Source organism: Oryctolagus cuniculus, chromosome 19 (assembly GCF_964237555.1).
Source record: "Oryctolagus cuniculus chromosome 19, mOryCun1.1, whole genome shotgun sequence".
In the NCBI taxonomy this organism is placed as follows: Eukaryota; Metazoa; Chordata; class Mammalia; order Lagomorpha; family Leporidae; genus Oryctolagus; species Oryctolagus cuniculus.
The window spans coordinates 33690618-33706351 of NC_091450.1; the positions used below are offsets into that span (position 1 = coordinate 33690618).

Consider the following 15734-nt stretch of genomic DNA (forward strand, 5'->3'; position numbering starts at 1 on the left):
ACGAGTGACGTCACCTGAGCGACCGGAACCCGCGGCGGCGGCGCTCGCGCTTGCGCAGACGCCCTCGCGGGGCCGCTGCCCGCCGTGAGCCGCCGGAGGGGCGCGCGAGAGGCCGGGGGCGCGGGCCGGGGGTCGCTCAGCGCGCGCCGCGAGCCACAGCAGCAGCAGCGATAGCAACAGCAGCACGACGCGCCGCGGACCCGCAGCCATCGCCCCGCTGCACGTTACGGAAGCGCCGGCGCGCCAGTGACGTCACCCGGGCGACGGGAACCACGGCGGCGCCCGCGCCTGCGCAGACGCCCACGCGGACCGGCTGCCAGCCATGGGCCGCCGGAGAGGCGTGCGAGGGGCGGCGGCCGCAGGCGGCCGCGATCGGCGAGCCCCGGGCCGCTCCCTGAAGGCCTTCGCCGAGGACATGGGCGCCGCGCTGCCTGGTGAGTGTGGGCCGACCCGTGGACGGACGGGCAGGCGGCCGGCCCAGGGAGCCCCCCGCTGAAGCGCAGGTCCCTTCTCTCTCCTGGTGCAGCGCCCGCGGAGGCCGACGGCGGCGCCGGCCCGGCAGCGCTGCCCTGCGTGCTGGCCATGTGGGAGCTGGGGCACTGCGACCCCCGGCGCTGCACGGGCCGCAAGCTGGCCCGCCTGGGCCTGGTGCGCTGCCTGCGCCTGGGCCGCAGGTTTGCCGGGCTGGTGCTCAGCCCCGCGGGCGCCCAGTACGTGTCCCCCGCAGACAGGTAGGCGTGGGCGCCCGGGGTGCGTGGCGTGTCGGGGCGCCCGCCGAACCTGCGCCCCTGCTCCGGTTTCGTCCGCGCGGGCGGTGTGCCCCCACTGCAGGCCGGGGCCCGCGCACGGGAGCGCCAGGCACCCCGCGCCAGCGCCCCGGGGGCGTTTGCGGCCGGGCGGTGCCTTCCGGCCCTGACGTCCCCCGCCGCCTCTGCGGTCCCTGGCAGACAGCTCGTGGCACAGGCCGGGGTCGCCGTGATTGACTGCTCCTGGGCCAGGCTGGACGAGACCCCTTTCGGGAAGATGCGGGGGAGCCACCTGCGCCTGCTGCCCTACCTGGTGGCCGCCAACCCTGTCAACTACGGCCGGCCCCGCAAGCTGTCCTGTGTGGAGGCGTTTGCCGCCGCCTTCTGCATCGTGGGTGCGTCTCCCGGCCGGCGGCCCCGGGCGGACGGAGGGGCTCTGGGCAGGCGCACCCGAGGTTTCCGTGTCCACGCTGAACGCCGCCTGCAGGGCTGGGGGTGGGCTCCTCCGGGCAGGCCCCGATGGGGAAAGCCTGGGCCTGGGCAGACTCGGGCTGCGGCCCCCTGTGCCCCCAGGCCTCGCGGAGCTGGCCGGCCTCCTGCTGCAGAAGTTCAAGTGGGGCCAGGGCTTCCTGGACCTGAACCAGCAGCTGCTGCAGACGTACGCGGCCTGCCAGGGGCCCGAGGACGTGCTGCGGGCCGAGCAGGAGATGCTGGCCAGCGCCGAGCACGGAGCCCAGGAGCCGGACATCGGTGAGGCCTGGGGAGGCGGGGGGTGGTGGTGGTGGTGGTGGTGTGCGTGTCCCTGCCCGGAGCCCACTGGGAGCTCAGCTCCCCCCACTCCATCGCCGCAGATCCCTTCGACGTGGATTCGGGGCGAGAGTTTGCGAACCCCAACAGACCTGTGGCCAGCGCCCGGTAGGTCCTCGGGCCGCCGCACTTCACCCCAGCTCAGAGCCAGCGCTGCCCTTGGCCCCTGCTGCTGGGGAGGGGGTGTCTGGCGGGAGCGGGTCTGGTTTAGAAAGAACTGGGAGGGAGAAGTCGGCCCCCAGGGGCTCCGGGGCGGGCGGCAGCAGGGCCCTCGGGCTGGCCAGGACATTTCCGGCCCCCTCCCCCCCAGGCTGCCCGCCGAGGACTCGGATGACGACTCGGGCGACAGTGACGAGTCTGATGCCGAGAGCGGGACAGACAGCAGCAGCTGCTCCGGAGACGGGGACCCAGCTGCCCGAGGGGCCGAGCGGCGGCGAGCGGACGCGTAAGGAGACGCGGAGCCGGAAGCTGCACACACTGTATTGTCGCGGGCGGGCGGGGCGGGCACTGCGCAATGAAGCTGCCGGCCAAGGCCCAGCGTGAGCCTCTTGCTTCCCCACGCGGCTGAGGGAGACCCCGCCCAGCTGAGGGAGCCGGGTGGCCACACGCGTGGGCACCAAGGGAGCGGCTGACCGCCAGCCTGGGGAGCCGTCCACGAGGGCAGGGGCCTGCGCGCGTCCACGCTGGGGGTCCTGGCCTCTGTCGGGTCTGGGGCTGCAGGGACCACCTCCCTCCAGAGCCCCCGGCCAGGTCCCCGCGGGGCCACTCCGACGCCTGGGGCCACACCCCAGGCCCTGCTCCCTGTACCCGACGCGGCCTGTGGTTTCCTGGGGAGCACAGCACCCCCAGGGCCAGGCCTGCCCTAGCGGGGCGCGCTGGGGCGTGAGGGTCACAGCACACACCAGAGATGCAGACAAGCAGGGTGGGCCACAGCACTCAGCACACAGCGGTGGGGGGGGGGGGCCCGCCGGGCGCCGCGGGGGGCCTCAGGGGTCCGCCTCCATGCACTTGTCCATCTCCTTGAGTCTCTTGACGAACTCCTGGGCCTCCCTGTTGGCCCGGCCTTCCAGCATCCTCAGCGCAGACCTCACTGCGGGGCGGGCGGGAGTCGGGCATGTGGGAGCCCGGAGGGCCTGGGCGCCCCGCCCCGCCCCCCGCGCCCGGCCGCCCGCTCACCTTGGGCCCTGGGCCGGCGCAGGTGCAGGGTGACCGGCTGCGCGGCCCTCGCGGCGCCTCCCGCCTGCGGCCTCGCCACGCCGCTGACGCCGCCCAGGCCGAGGGCCGCCTCCCCCGCGAAGTCGTTGGTGGACAGCCAGTCGTGGTCCATGACGGTGAACAGCACGCAGGCGCCGCGGCGGCGGCACGCCTCTGCGGGCACGGAGCTGGGGGCCGGAACGGAGGCGTCAGGCGGGCGGGGGCGGGGCCCGGAGCTGGCGGGGGCGGGGCTGGGGGCGGAGGCGCCGGGGCGGGGGCGCACTCACAAGTGGAAGAGCTCGTCGTAGACGGGGTGCAGCGTGCGGGCCTTCACCTGCGTCTTCTGACTGCGCACCAGCGGGAACAGGTGCGGCGGGCCCAGCTCCACGATGACGAAGGGGTCGCTCAGGCCTGCAGGGCGCTCCGTGAGCTGCCCGCCCCCCGCCGCCCCGTCCCGTCCCGCCCCGCCGCGGCCGCGCCTCACCGTTGGCGTCCAGGGGCAGCAGGTCGGCCGCGTGCAGCACCTCCACCGCCAGCCGCTGCTCGGCCGCCTCGTAGTGGCAGCGCACGCTCAGGCGGCCGAAGCGGTTCTGCCCCAGGGGCCCCTGCGGAGAGGCGAGTGAGCGCAGCCGGGGCCCCGCGGGCCGCGCCCCCGCACCCGCCGCCCTACCTGCTTGAGCTTGTCCAGGTAGAACTGCTCGATGCACTCGCGCGTGGAGCACTGGTGCAGCCGCAGCTCCTCCTCCAGCCTCTGGGGGGGGGCGTGACGTCACGGCCCGCCGCGCCCCGACCCCGACCCCCGCGGAGGGCGGGCCAGGCCTCACCTTGTAGCTCCCATCTCTCAGGCTCTCCAGGGGCAGGCCCTGGCCCTCGGCGTGGAAGAAACCGACCAAAGCCTGGGGCAGGGGAAGATGGACACCGTCGCGGGGGCCGGGGTCGGGTGGAGCCGCTTCTCGGGCCCCGGGCGCACCGGGGCCCCGTGGAGGCTGGAGAGCGCCTGCACCTGAGGCCAGCCAGGTGGCCGGACGGGCTGTGAGGGGAAGGGCCAAGGGCAGACCCTCCTGGAACGGAGGCCGGCTCGCACGCACCTCTAGCGTGAAGTGGAATCGGCCGTAGAAGTCAGCGGAGACGTCGCGGTTTGCCCCCAGCGCCTGCAGAATCGCCTGCAGCAGCAGCTCCCAGAGGGCCTCCAGCACCCTGCGGGGGGCAGCAGCAGCTCCCAGAGGGCCTCCAGCACCCTGCGGGGGCCCCGCCTCAGCCACGTGCCCAGGCCCCGCCCCGCCCAGCCACGTGACCGCCCCGCCCAGCCACGGGCTCCGCCCCTCCCCAGCCACGGGCCCGGCCCCGCCCCGGGCTCCTGCCGCTGCGCCCCTCCTCAGCTACGTGCCCGGGCCCCGCCCCGCCTCAGCCACGTGCCCGCCCGGCCCCGCCCCTCCCCAGCACGGGCTCCGCCCCTCCTCAGCTACGTGCCCGGGCCCCGCCCCGCCCAGCCACGGGCCCGCCCCGCCCGCACCTGCTCAGGCTGTCCTTCACCAGGGAGGCGCTCAGCAGGGCCAGCTTCTCGTCCAGGTACTTCATGAGCGGGGCCACAGCCTGCGGTGGGAAGCCCGGCCAGGCCTCAGCGTGGACCCTGCCCACTCCTGGCACACGCTCCCCACGCCGGCCCGGGCCTCACCCACCTCGTCGTTCTGAATGGAGTCAGGAGACAGGCTGATGTGCTGCACGTACTTCCTGACGTCACCGACCATCTGCGGGGGGCACCACTCAGCACGCCGGGCAGGCACACCTCCCACACCGGTCCCCGGCCAGCCCCCGCCCACCTTGGCCGTGAGGTGTGCGGTCACAGTGCCGGCCTCCCGCTGCAGGTCCTCGTCCAGGGCCTGCACGCAGCTGAGCAGGGGGCGGGGCAGCGCTGCCGGGGCCGCGGCGGCCCCCTCCGGCCACACCAGGCCTCGCAGCGCCTGCCCCGAAGCCTTGCGCACCTGCTCCACGTCGTTGAGCACCACGCAGAGCTGCAGAGGTGCGGCCGGCGGTGCTGAGTCGCCTCGCCCAGCCGCCGGCCGCCCCGCCGCCCCGCCAGCACTCACCGGCTCCTCGGCCGCCCCGGGCTGGCTGTCCACCTTCTTCCGAAGCAGCTCCACGTACAGGAGAGCGGCCTCGCACATGTCCTGCGGGAGGGCGGCAGAGCTGTGGGCGGGGCCTGGCCGCCCCCTGGTTGCGCCCCTCGCCCCTCGCAGCTGACCTGGCTGAGCTGGAGGCCCAGGGCCTGGGCCTGGGCGGCATCGGGCCACGCCAGGCGCGCCCAGAGCTCCTGCACGTGGCTGAAGCAGAGGCTGGCAGTGGCCGCGGAGCTGCTGTGCTTGGAGGAGGCGTCCACGGGCTCCAGCTGGGGGGGGGGGAGGAAGCGGCGTCGCTGGGGCCCTGGGCAAGCCCCGCCGCCCAGGGGCCCGGGCTCCACTCACCGCGTCCGCCTCCACGGCTCCCTGCAGCCGCCACTTGACCTGGTCCCGCAGCACCTGCAGCCAGAGCTTCACGGCCGGCAGGAACGGGACGTGGATGCCGGCCAGGGCCAGGGCGCGGCTGTCCCTGGGGGGGGGGGGGTCAGAGGTCGGCTCCGGCTCGGGTCCCAGGGCCTGTCCTGGGGGCAGGGGGCGCTCACCGGCCAGGGATGCAGCCCCAGAAGCGCTGGGTGTCCGCCAGGGTCAGGTAGAGCTCCAGAAGCCCCGAGGCCACCTCAGGGGTCATCTTGGGGCCCAGCTCCTCCGTCAGCACCCACGCCTCCTCGGCCATCTGCCCAGCAGGCTGGGGTCAGCGGGCGGCACGGGGAGGCCCCTCCCAGCCCCCGAACCGACGCCAGCGGGCGCCCCTCACCAGGCGCTCCAGCTGCCGGAAGGTGAGGGTGAAGAAGTCCACCTTGAGGATGCTGCAAAGGACACACGTCAGCCCGGGCCCCCCCCACGCCCAGGCCCCCCCCACACCTGGGCCCCCCCCACGCCCGGGCCCCCCCCACGCCCAGGCCCCCCACACACCTGGGCCCCCCCCACACCCGGGCTCCCCACACACCTGGGCCCCCCCACACACGGGCCCCCCACACACCCGGGCCCCCCCCACACCCGGGCTCCCCACACACCTGGGCCCCCCCCACGCCCGGGCCCCCCACACGCCCAGCCCACCACACACCCGGGCCCCCCACACGCCCCGCCCCCCCACACCCGGGCCCCCCACACGCCCCGGCCCCCCCCCACACACACGGGCCCCCCCACACGCCCCGGCCCCCCACACACACACGGGCCCCCCACACGCCCCGGCCCCCACACACACACACGGGCCCCCCCCCACACCCGGGCTCCCCACACACCAGCCCGGGGCGCGGGTGGAGGGCCGGCCCACCTGTGGAAGAGGCTGGCGTAGATGCCGTAGCAGGACTGCAGGTCCTCGTACACGGTGTCCACCAGCTTGATGAGCCCGGCCAGGCGCTGCGGCCCCGGCTGCAAGAAGCCCGGCTTGCACGGAACTGGCCTGCACCCCGCACCCCACAGGCCCGACCCCACACCCTGCGGCCTGGACCCCCAGACCCTGCTCCCCACAGACCCGGCCCCCCTGAATCCTGCACCCCACAGGCCCGGGACCCTAACCCCACAGCCCTGGACCCCTCATCCTGCTCCCCGCAGGCCCAGCCCCCTGACCCTGCTCCCCACAGGCCTGGCCCCCTGGACCCCTCACCCTGTTCCCTGCAGGCCTCACCCCCCCCCTCACCCTGTTCCCTGCAGGCCTCCCCCCCCCCCCCGACCCGAGCCACACCTGCTCTCGAGGGCTCTTGGCACTCAGGAGTCTATCGTACCAATCATGGTTGCCTCTCTGCAGCAGAAGAGGGAGACACGGGCAGGGGGCTGGCACAGAGCAGGACTGGGGGAGGTCTCCGCGCAGCCCACGTGGGGCCCCCCACACCTTCAGAGCGGCGGCAATGTCCATGTTCAGCTCCGACTCGAACGGGCAGATCTCAAAGGACGGCTGGAAGAGCTGCAGCTTGTCCAGACACCTGGGGAGGACGGCGATGAGCCCCGCCCCGCCCCCACCCAGCGCCGCCGCGCCCGCCGGCACCCACTTCAGCAGCAGCTCCAGGCGGTGCACGGCCGTGCTGTTGGTGGCAGGGAAGTAGTGGCGGAGCTGGCGCAGCAGCCGCAGCCCAAACTCGGAGAAGGCGGAGAAACTGTCAGCCAGGCTCTCCTCCTGGGGGACAGCAGGTGCGGCTGTCCCAGCGTGTGCTGCACCTGTGTCGTGCCCGCGGCTGCTCTCCCCCGACTCCCTGTGCACCTGTCAGGTCGTCAGCCGCTCCGCCTCACACCCACCTGCTCCTGGGGCAGCGATGCCGCCTCCTCCCAGTGCGCCTGCATGTCCTCCAGCAGCCCCAGCAAGTAGCCGTAGTCCAGCGTGCGGGTCTGATGGTGGCGGCTGCTGACCTGCCAGTGCCTGTGGGCGGGGCCCCGGGCCGGGTGGTCCAGCGGCATCCCGCCCCGCCCACCCGGAGGCCCTGCCCGCCCGCGGCCCCGCCCACTCACAGCACGGCCAGCTGCAAGGGCGACAGGTCGCTCTGGGCTCCGTGGAGGCAGAGGACGGTGGTCCCGGGGCCGCTGAGCTCGCCGCGCCAGCTGCTGGAGTCGGGCTGGGGGAGGCGGCGGGGCGTGGGCGTGGGCAGGCCCCGCCCCCACCCGGGGCCGGGGAGGGGGGCGCCTACTACCTCCTGGGCGCGGTGCTCGAAGCGCAGCACGCGGCTGAGCAGCAGCAGGTAGGACAGGAAGCCGGAGCGCCCGCGCTGGCTCATGACCGTGTCCCTCTGCAAAGCACAGCCCCGGTCACCGGCGCCGAGCCCGCGGGGCGGGGCGGGGGCTCCCCAGTGCGCACCTGCGTGGTGACGAGCTTGAGGACCAGGTGGCAGTCTCCCTGCACGCGGGAGGCGCTGGAGCGCGGCTCCAGCTTGAACCAGCGGTCGACGCCGGCCACGGGCACCTCCTGCGGGAGGCAGGGGTCAGACCCGGGAGCCCTGTCCCTTCTCCCTCCCGCCAGACCATGGGTGGGGAGGGCTGGGCTCAGCTTCCCTCCTCCTGGGGAGCAGGCGAGCGTGCCGCCCCGCCCCCACGCACCCTGACGGGGATGTTGAGGCAGCCCAGGAAGTCGTCGGTGTGGTCCTCGGCGGGCCCCGCCGTCCCGTTCGCCCGGGCCGACTTCACGATCTGCTTGAAGTACCTGGGGGGTGCAGGGTGGGGGTGGGCCGGTGTCCCCGGGGACCCACCGCCCAGCAGGGTCCCCCACTGCACCTGCTCATGCCCTTCAGGCCGATGACCTCGTTCAGCTTCCTGCAGGCTTCTGCCAGGGACACGTCATCGTCATGGTCCCTGGGGACGGGGGGGTGGGGTGGGGATGGACCGGCCTCGTCTGCAGCCCCCCCCCCCCCCGCCTGGCCCAACTGCTCCACTCCCCAGACCAGGGGCCCCACTGCCCTGCCCTGCGAGGCACAGGCCTGTACCAGATGTCCAGGTGCAGCTGGTCCGTGTGCACGTCCTGGATCTCGCTGTGGGGGACAGAGTCATCGTCAGGCCCCCTCCCAGGGCAGGGGCAGCGGGGAGCCGGCGCGGTCCTGACTCCGCTACTTGTCACGGCCGCAGGGGTGGCCCCGAGCGCCTGGCGCCCCTCCCGGGAAGCGGCACGGGGCCGGCGGGGGCTCACAAGAGGAAGTGCTCCTTCCACTCGGGGTTCAGGGTGCTGCTCTTGACCTCCGTGACCTGGATGCAGCGGGCGGGCAGGGGGCCGCTGCGCCTGCCGCTCTTGCGGAAGCCGAAGCGCTGCTCCTTCTGGCCACCAGGCTCGCGCGGGGCGCCCGAGGCGGGCAGGATGCCCAGCATGCAGTAGGGGTCGCTGAAGCCTGGGGCGGGCGGCAGGGCCTCAGCGCCGTCCACACCTGCCGCCCGCAGCCGCCGGGCGCCGGCCCCCACTCACCATTGGGGTCTTTGGCCAGGAGGTTCTTGGCACGCATGACGGAGACTTTGAGAGCGTAGGTGGGGGCCTGTGGGCACAGGGGCCTCCTGCACACCCTGTCCTGCAGGGCCTGGCACAGCCCCGCCCGGAGCTCCCGGTCGGCACATGCCCAGGTGTGCGGTGGCCTTACCTTGGCCTTCTTCACACGCTCAATGGCTTCGCTGTGCTCCTCGGGGCTGGTGCCAAACACCTGTGGAAGGGCTGGATGACCCCCGGGTGGGGCTGCCGCTGCCCCCGGGGCCCTCACTAGGAACGCCCCACCACAGGGGCTGCAGGGCAGGAGGGCGAGCCTGTGCACCCTAGGGTGGGGGTGTGGCGAGGGCCAGGGACGCGCACGTCCAGAGCTGGTCGTGGTGTCCAGGCTGGGGCGGGGGAGCGGACGGCACACAGGTGGGGAGGCCGGGTTCCCCTCCCCGGCCCGTTTGTTGCGTCCTCTGTGTACGTGGGACTGTGTGTCTGTCCAGCTTTTCCTGGAGGGGCCTTCAAAATGGACATTGTGGAAAAGCGGCACGGGTTTCCAATGCTCTGCGCGGAACTGTGACTCCCACACCCGCCCTCCTCTCGGCCCCGCCTCGGGGCGCGGTGTTGGGCCGGCGGGGGCTGACCTGCCGCAGGTAGCCCAGGAGGGCCTCCTCGTCGTCCACCTGGTCGGGGCCCATGGTCCCTGCCCGGTAGAGGACGGTGTACAACGCCTCCTCATACAACATCTCCACCTTGGGCAGAAAGGGGGTGGGGGGCCGAGCTGGGCCACGGCAGGGGCGCGGGGACTCCTGGCCACGCCAGCCCCTGCTGCAGCACCTTGGCGCCTGCCCGCCTCCCTCCAGCCTGCACACAGGAGGTGCTGCTGCGAGGCTGGGGGCGCCTCCCTGGGCCCAGGCCCTGTCCTGCAACTTTACCTCCTCCTGGGTCAGGGCTCTCAGGCCGCGGTTGGGGTCCACGGGCTCTGCCGGGGCTGGAGAGCCACTGCGCAGCAGGACCTGTGAGGGAGCCGGGGTGAGCCTCGGCGCTCACCGGGGGCCGCCCCCGCGGCTGGGCCCCGGCAGGTGCCCCACAGCAGGGCGTCCTCACCTCAGGGCTCGGCAGGCCCTGTCTGCCTTCCCCCTTCCTCACGATGGCGCGCATCTGGGCGAAGAACTCCGCGCCATCCCCGGGTTTCCTGGGAGGAAGCCCTGGTCAGCTCTGGGCTCACGGCGGTGCTGGTCCCCGCTCGGGGCTGGGGGCACCTGAGGGTCCCCCTGGGGCGCCCGCAGCCTGGAGCCCAGCCCTCCCAGCTCAGGCACCCACCAGGCACCCACGACGGCCTCCTGCGTGTCGGCGCTGGCGCTGCCCGGCTCCTCGGCCCTGCGGCGGAACGACGGGCACACCTGCACCTGCCTGAGCACACTGCTCTTGATCTCCAGCAGGGTGGACATGGCGGCTGCCTGCGGCGAGAACACGGCCGCGTCAACCCCCTGCCCACGGGGGGACAGGCAGCGGCTTCTGCGACCGGGTAAGCTCTGTGTCCCCTTGCAGGGTGGCTCCGGGCATTGGCGGTGTGTGCTGTCCACGATGAGGTCAGCGCTGGGCTTCACTGGGGAGGGGCGCGCTATACCGTATTCTGTCCCCACAAACCCCCGTATGCCTGGGTGGGACCCTGGGGAGGTGGGAAGCGTGCGTCTCCTGTGGCTCTTGACAGGACCAAGGTGTTCAGAGCAGTGCCCAGTGTCCTCTGGGGCCAGGGCAGGTGCCTGGTGCCCGCTGCCTCTGTACAGGAGGTCAGAACCCAGCCCAGAGGTGTGGCCCCCCCAGCTGGGGAGCAGAGGGGCAGGTGGCCCAGGAGCGGGGCAGGGTGGGCAGCTGCTCCAGTGGCCAGGAGGGAGCTGTTCCGGGACCCTCACCGGCACCCGGCACCCTGGCAGACTGGGATCCCTCACATCACCGCAGTGCCTACACCAAGGGGCGCCTGGGTCCCCACATCACTGAGAACCGGAGTCAGCGGTGCCCAAGCCGGCAAACGCCGGGGCCCGCCCTTCCCGTCCATCAGCGGCCAGCACCTTCGCTGCTATGGCAACGGAGTCTCTCTGCTGCCCCCTGTAGGCGCAGCAGGAGCAGCGCAGCTGTCGCGGCTCGCGCGGAAGGTGGCCCTGGCCCCGCCCCCATGCACCTGCTCCAACCCTGTGGGGACCGGGCTCAACCTGGGCAAGCCTGCAGCCCTGGGAGGGGCTGGGAAGCAGAGGAGACAGGGCGGCCGCCGAGGTGGGTGCCAGGAGCACCCGGTGTGTGGGAGAACATCTGCCCGTCCCAGGCAGGCCAGGGCTCGGCGGGGGATTCTTGCTGCAGTGGCAGCTCGCAGGTTCCCGCTGTCTCCCCCTGCTGGCCCCATGAGGAAGCACGGGCTGGGGTCGACGCCCCGTGGCCTGTGGAGACCCCTCTGCCGAGCCCCCAGCCCCCTGTCGCACAGCAACCTCCAGCCTGTGCCTCTGCCACGCGGGGGCCTCCCCTCGGGCTGCCCAGCGTCGCTGGCCTGTGGGTGACAAGACACTGTGCCCAGGTGGCCCCAGGACCTTGCACCTGCTGTCTGGCCTGCCTCCTTGATGGCCCTCGGGCCAGCGCCTCAACCCCAGCAGGAGCCCCATCACCGCGCCGCACAGCAGACAGGAGGAGCTCTTTGCGCGGGGCCCCAGTAGGGCAGTGGGAATGGGGCAGCCAGGCTGGACTCTACCCTGGCGCTGGGCCCGATGCGGGTCCCTCCCTGAGCACAGTTCAGCCGGGAGCTGGCAGTGGGCACACCTGTGGGCAGCGTAGTGCTGAGCCAGCTCCCTGTTCCCCAGTGTCCGCCTGCCTGGCCCAGGTGGCCATCGCTGGCCTGCCTCCCCTCCCCTCCCCTCCCCTCCCCTCCCCTCCCCTCCCCGGCCCCAGGTCAGGCCACCAGCCTTCAACAGTGCCTCATCGGGGCCCTGTGCTCCCTCGCGAAGTCTGGTAGCCCCTGGGTGCTGGGCCGGGGTGCTCCCAGAGGGAGGGGATTGGCCATACCCACCCGCCTGGCCGGCCAGGACCCAGGCCTCGCCCCAAGGCTGTCAGGGCTCCCACCGTGTGCCTGGCCGGGGGTATAGAGCCTCCAGAAGCTGCTGCCCCCACGACGGGTCCTGAGAGCCCCGAAGCCGGGAGCCACAGGACCCCCGCCCCTCCGGGACTGAGTGCAGCAGGTGCCCCCCCGGGGGGCCAGCGGAGCAGCCGCTGCCTGAGCTGTTGCCAGGGCAACCGCCAGCAGCACCGCGTCTGTGTGCCCGGCTGTGGGGGCTCGCGGTCCGAGACAAACGTGACGCAGGAGCTGAGCGGCCGGGGCTGCCTTCTGGAGGACGCGACAGCCACGCAGCGAGGGCGCCAGCACCCCGGGGGCACCCTCCGCAGCCGGGGCCGGGGTGCCGGGCTTGGGACCCCACCCCTGGACACAGAGCGCGCGGCAGCCGCGTCCAGGGCTAAGCCGTGAAGTCCTGGAGAGCAGGGGCAGCTCCCACCTCCCGCTCAGCCATGGCCGGGACGGGGCAACAAGTGTGCGCAGGGGAGAGGCTCCACTTTCCCTGGAAGCCCGGGCGGCCAACACTCCGGCCCCAGCCTGCTCTGGCCAGGGACCCGAGTGCAGCGGCGGCACTCGTGAGCGTGCTGGGCGCAGGTGACACAGAGCAGGACCTGCCACATCGCGTCCAGCCACCAGCACGGTCACAGCTCCCACGTGTCCAGCGAGCAAGCGAGGGCTTGCCACGGAGCTTCAGCCAGGCCAGCTCTGGGGCTCCCTGGCTGTCCCAGGCCTGGGCTGGACAGGGGATGATCAGAGGCAGGATCCAAACCCAGGACTCGGGTTGCACGGTGTCCTGCCTGCCATGGTGTTTGGGGGCTTGGTGGCAGCGGGGGAGCTGAGCAGAGCGGGGTCTCCCTGCTGGTCAACACATTTCGGTGCCAGGGGCAGGGGCGGCGCACTCCTGCCCCCCTCCGACCCCTGCCCTGGTCCTGGACGCACCTCGCTGCTCGCCAGACACCCTCTGCATAGCCGGGCAGTGCCCCAGCGCAGGTCACCTGCTGTGCCCGCTGCGAATGCGCTCCCTGGGGTCTCAGCCCAGCCTGACCCCGGGAGGGGCCCGGGAATCTGCACTTGAGCAAGCCGCTGGCCCCGGACCTCGCGGTGCCGAAGCTTCCAGCGCGCGCGCAGAGGCGTGACCGTCCCCGCCGCCTCTTCTCCAGGGCCCTCGCCTGCGTCCGAGCGGCGTCCCTCCCGCTCCCCGGGCTGCTGGGAAGGGGCTGTGGGGTCGGCCTGGGGCCGAGCAGAGCCGAGCCGCGGCATAACCCTCAGCCCTCCCCAGACGCTCCTACCGCGACGGCCGCGCGCGGACCGGGGAGGGGGTGCTCACGCAGCAAGCGGGGCTCTCGGGAGACCGAGGGGGTCCCTGGAGGCCCGCGGGAGGGGCGAGGGCCTGGGGGCGTTCTCCTGGCCGCCGGCCCGCGGGTTGGGCTGGGGCGCCCCCGCGCGCTCTCAGGCCCGCCCCGAGGGAGCGCGCATGGCCTCAGTTTCCCCAGGGCTGAGCGCGGGGTCCGTGTCGCAGGCACAGGGTCCGGGGTCGGCCGCGCCTATGCGTCCGTCAGTCCGGGAGCAGTGCGGGGCCGAGCCCCGACGGCACCAGGGGAACGCGCGGCACTCACCGTGGCGCGCGGGGTCCTGCGGCGCCAGCTCGGGGGCGCAGGCACCGCGACCGCTCTCCTCCGCGCGCGCCGGGGACTGAGCCGGGCGCGGGGCGGGCGCGGGGCGGGGCCTGGCTGCGCCCGGAGGAGGGGCTCCGGGCCGGCCCCGGGCCTCGGCGGGGCTGGGAGGGGTCCTGCGGCGCGGGCCAGCTCGGGCGCTGGCGCAGCGGGTGCTCGGGTGGGTGCGGGGCGGCGAGGTCCGCCCTGGGGGGCTGTCGGTGGGGCCGCCCGTGTCGCCGAAACGCAGACTGTTTGCGAGGGCCGCGCAGCCATCCAAGTGCAGCCCTCCGCCCAGAGGTGCCCCTGCACCGGCCAGGACGGGCTCGGGTCTGGGGACTCCGTCCCCGGGCCTGACCGCTGGCTTCTCTGAGGGCTCTGCCTGTTCAGGGGGCGTGTCCCGCCGACGTCGCCAGGGGACACCCGCCCCAGGCCTGGTCACTGCCTGCCCGCTGGACAGCTGTGGAGCCCGTTGGGGTCCCAGCCCCGCTTCCCGGCTCGGCCTCCACCCAGCTGCACCGACTCCGAGCTTGCTGAGACAGGTGGCCTGGGTCTGGGCTGGGGCTGACCACCCCATCAGTCCCTGGCGCCAGGGAGCCTGGGACCGGGCTTGGCAGAGCGACGCCTGGACTCCTCACCCAGCACCCCTGCAGGCCGACTTTGCACAAACTTGCACGCCAAGGGCCTGCCCCTGAGGTCCAGTGCAGCACTGGCCCTGAGGCGAGACCCGTCCAGCTTGGAGTCGGGGGCCAGCTGAGCGCGGGCCGTCCTCTCCTGGGCGCAGGGCGGAGAGCTGGGGGCGCAGGCTGCTTCTCCACCGGCCTCCGGGTGGGCTGCACGCTGCTGTGCTGGGGCCACCACGTTTCCACTTCTGGACCCCTCGGTATGTGGGGGGCAGGACCAAGCCAGGCCTGGCTAATGTGGGGGGGCTGCCTGAGACAGGGGAGTCAGGTGGGCAGGGAAGGGCCCTGTGCCCCCGGCTGTGCGCGGGGTCTTGCAGCTGCGCCAGGTTCTGCCAACCTGAGAGCAGGGGCCTGGTTGCCATGGAGATGGTGATGGCTTCGGGAGAAGGGATGGCTGCAGCCTGTAAACAGGAAGTGAGGAGGGGCCGGAGAGGCTGCGTCCCCCCCAGCCCAGAGGCGGGCTGGGCCCCAGGAGACCTCACTCCACTCGGGCAGGTAGGGAGCCAGAGGTGGACAGGAAGAGGCTTCCCCAGCCCCAGGCGGCAGGCCAGGCCCCAAGACTCCCTCCACAGGCGTGCAAGGTGCACAGTGCAGGGGAGGCTGCCTCCTTCCCAGGTGGGCAGTGTGTGGGGGGAGGGGCTGCCCCATCAAAGGTGGGCAGTGGGGGGGGGCCTGCCTCCTTCCCAGGTGGGCAGTGTGTGGGGGGAGGGGCTGCCTCCTTCCCAGGTGGGCAGTGGGGGGGGGGAGGGGCTGCCCCATCAAAGGTGGGCAGTGTGTGGGGGGAGGGGCTGCCCCAGCAAAGGTGGGCAGTGTGGGGGGAGGGGCTGCCCCATCAAAGGTGGGCAGTGTGTGGGGGGAGGGGCTGCCCCATCAAAGGTGGGCAGTGGGGGGGGGGCCTGCCTCCTTCCCAGGTGGGCAGTGTGTGGGGGGACAGGCTGCGTCCTGCCCAGGTGCACAGTGCAGGGGAGGCTGCCTCCTTCCCAGATGGGCAGTGTGTGGGGGGAGGGGCTGCCTCCTTCCCAGGTGGGCAGTGTGTGGGGGGAGGGGCTGCCTCCTTCCCAGGTGGGCAGTGTGTGGGGGGAGGGGCTGCCCCATCAAAGGTGGGCAGTGTGTGGGGGGAGGGGCTGCCCCATCAAAGGTGGGCAGTGGGGGGGGGGCCTGCCTCCTTCCCAGGTGGGCAGTGTGTGGGGGGACAGGCTGCGTCCTGCCCAGGTGCACAGTGCAGGGGAGGCTGCCTCCTTCCCAGATGGGCAGTGTGTGGGGGGAGGGGCTGCCTCCTTCCCAGGTGGGCAGTGTGTGGGGGGAGGGGCTGCCTCCTTCCCAGGTGGGCAGTGTGTGGGGGGAGGGGCTGCCCCATCAAAGGTGGGCAGTGTGTGGGGGGAGGGGCTGCCCCATCAAAGGTGGGCAGTGGGGGGGGGCCTGCCTCCTTCCCAGGTGGGCAGTGTGTGGGGGGACAGGCTGCGTCCTGCCCAGGTGCACAGTGCAGGGGAGGCTGCCTCCTTCCCAGATGGGCAGTGTGTGGGGGGAGGGGCTGCCTCCTTCCCAGGTGGGCAGTGTGTGG

The 15734-nt window shown here is 73.4% G+C and overlaps 2 protein-coding genes across 3 annotated transcripts; one reads left to right on the plus strand and one right to left on the minus strand.

Moving 5' to 3' along the window:
* The first annotated feature begins 300 nt into the window (after positions 1-300).
* Positions 301-2090, plus strand: TSR3 (TSR3 ribosome maturation factor). The gene is made up of 6 exons (XM_051830380.2): positions 301-434; positions 527-731; positions 948-1141; positions 1320-1496; positions 1598-1661; positions 1864-2090. The coding sequence occupies exons 1-6, from the start codon at positions 323-325 to the stop codon at positions 2000-2002; spliced, it is 891 nt and encodes a 296-aa protein (XP_051686340.1). The 5' UTR covers positions 301-322; the 3' UTR covers positions 2003-2090.
* BAIAP3 (BAI1 associated protein 3) lies at positions 2018-13584 on the minus strand. Of its 2 annotated transcripts, none has more exons than XM_070064154.1 (34): positions 13455-13584; positions 10065-10201; positions 9849-9936; positions 9677-9757; positions 9386-9493; positions 8911-8970; positions 8742-8808; positions 8472-8667; positions 8272-8316; positions 8063-8140; positions 7889-7991; positions 7650-7757; positions 7486-7581; positions 7307-7410; positions 7097-7217; positions 6853-6977; positions 6696-6786; positions 6549-6605; positions 6138-6235; positions 5619-5670; positions 5407-5537; positions 5210-5333; positions 4990-5133; positions 4835-4915; positions 4568-4759; positions 4427-4495; positions 4261-4340; positions 3836-3944; positions 3572-3643; positions 3418-3498; positions 3232-3352; positions 3035-3158; positions 2730-2935; positions 2018-2643 (listed from the first exon to the last, which is right to left on the minus strand). In XM_070064154.1, exons 2-34 carry the CDS (start codon positions 10190-10192, stop codon positions 2540-2542), a joined length of 3444 nt encoding a protein of 1147 aa, XP_069920255.1. In that variant the 5' UTR covers positions 10193-10201; positions 13455-13584; the 3' UTR covers positions 2018-2539. The 2 variants fall into 2 exon arrangements, with proteins under 2 accessions (XP_069920255.1, XP_069920256.1); XM_070064155.1 differs by lacking the exon at positions 13455-13584 and adding an exon at positions 10658-11083.
* Positions 13585-15734: the final 2150 nt, after the last annotated feature.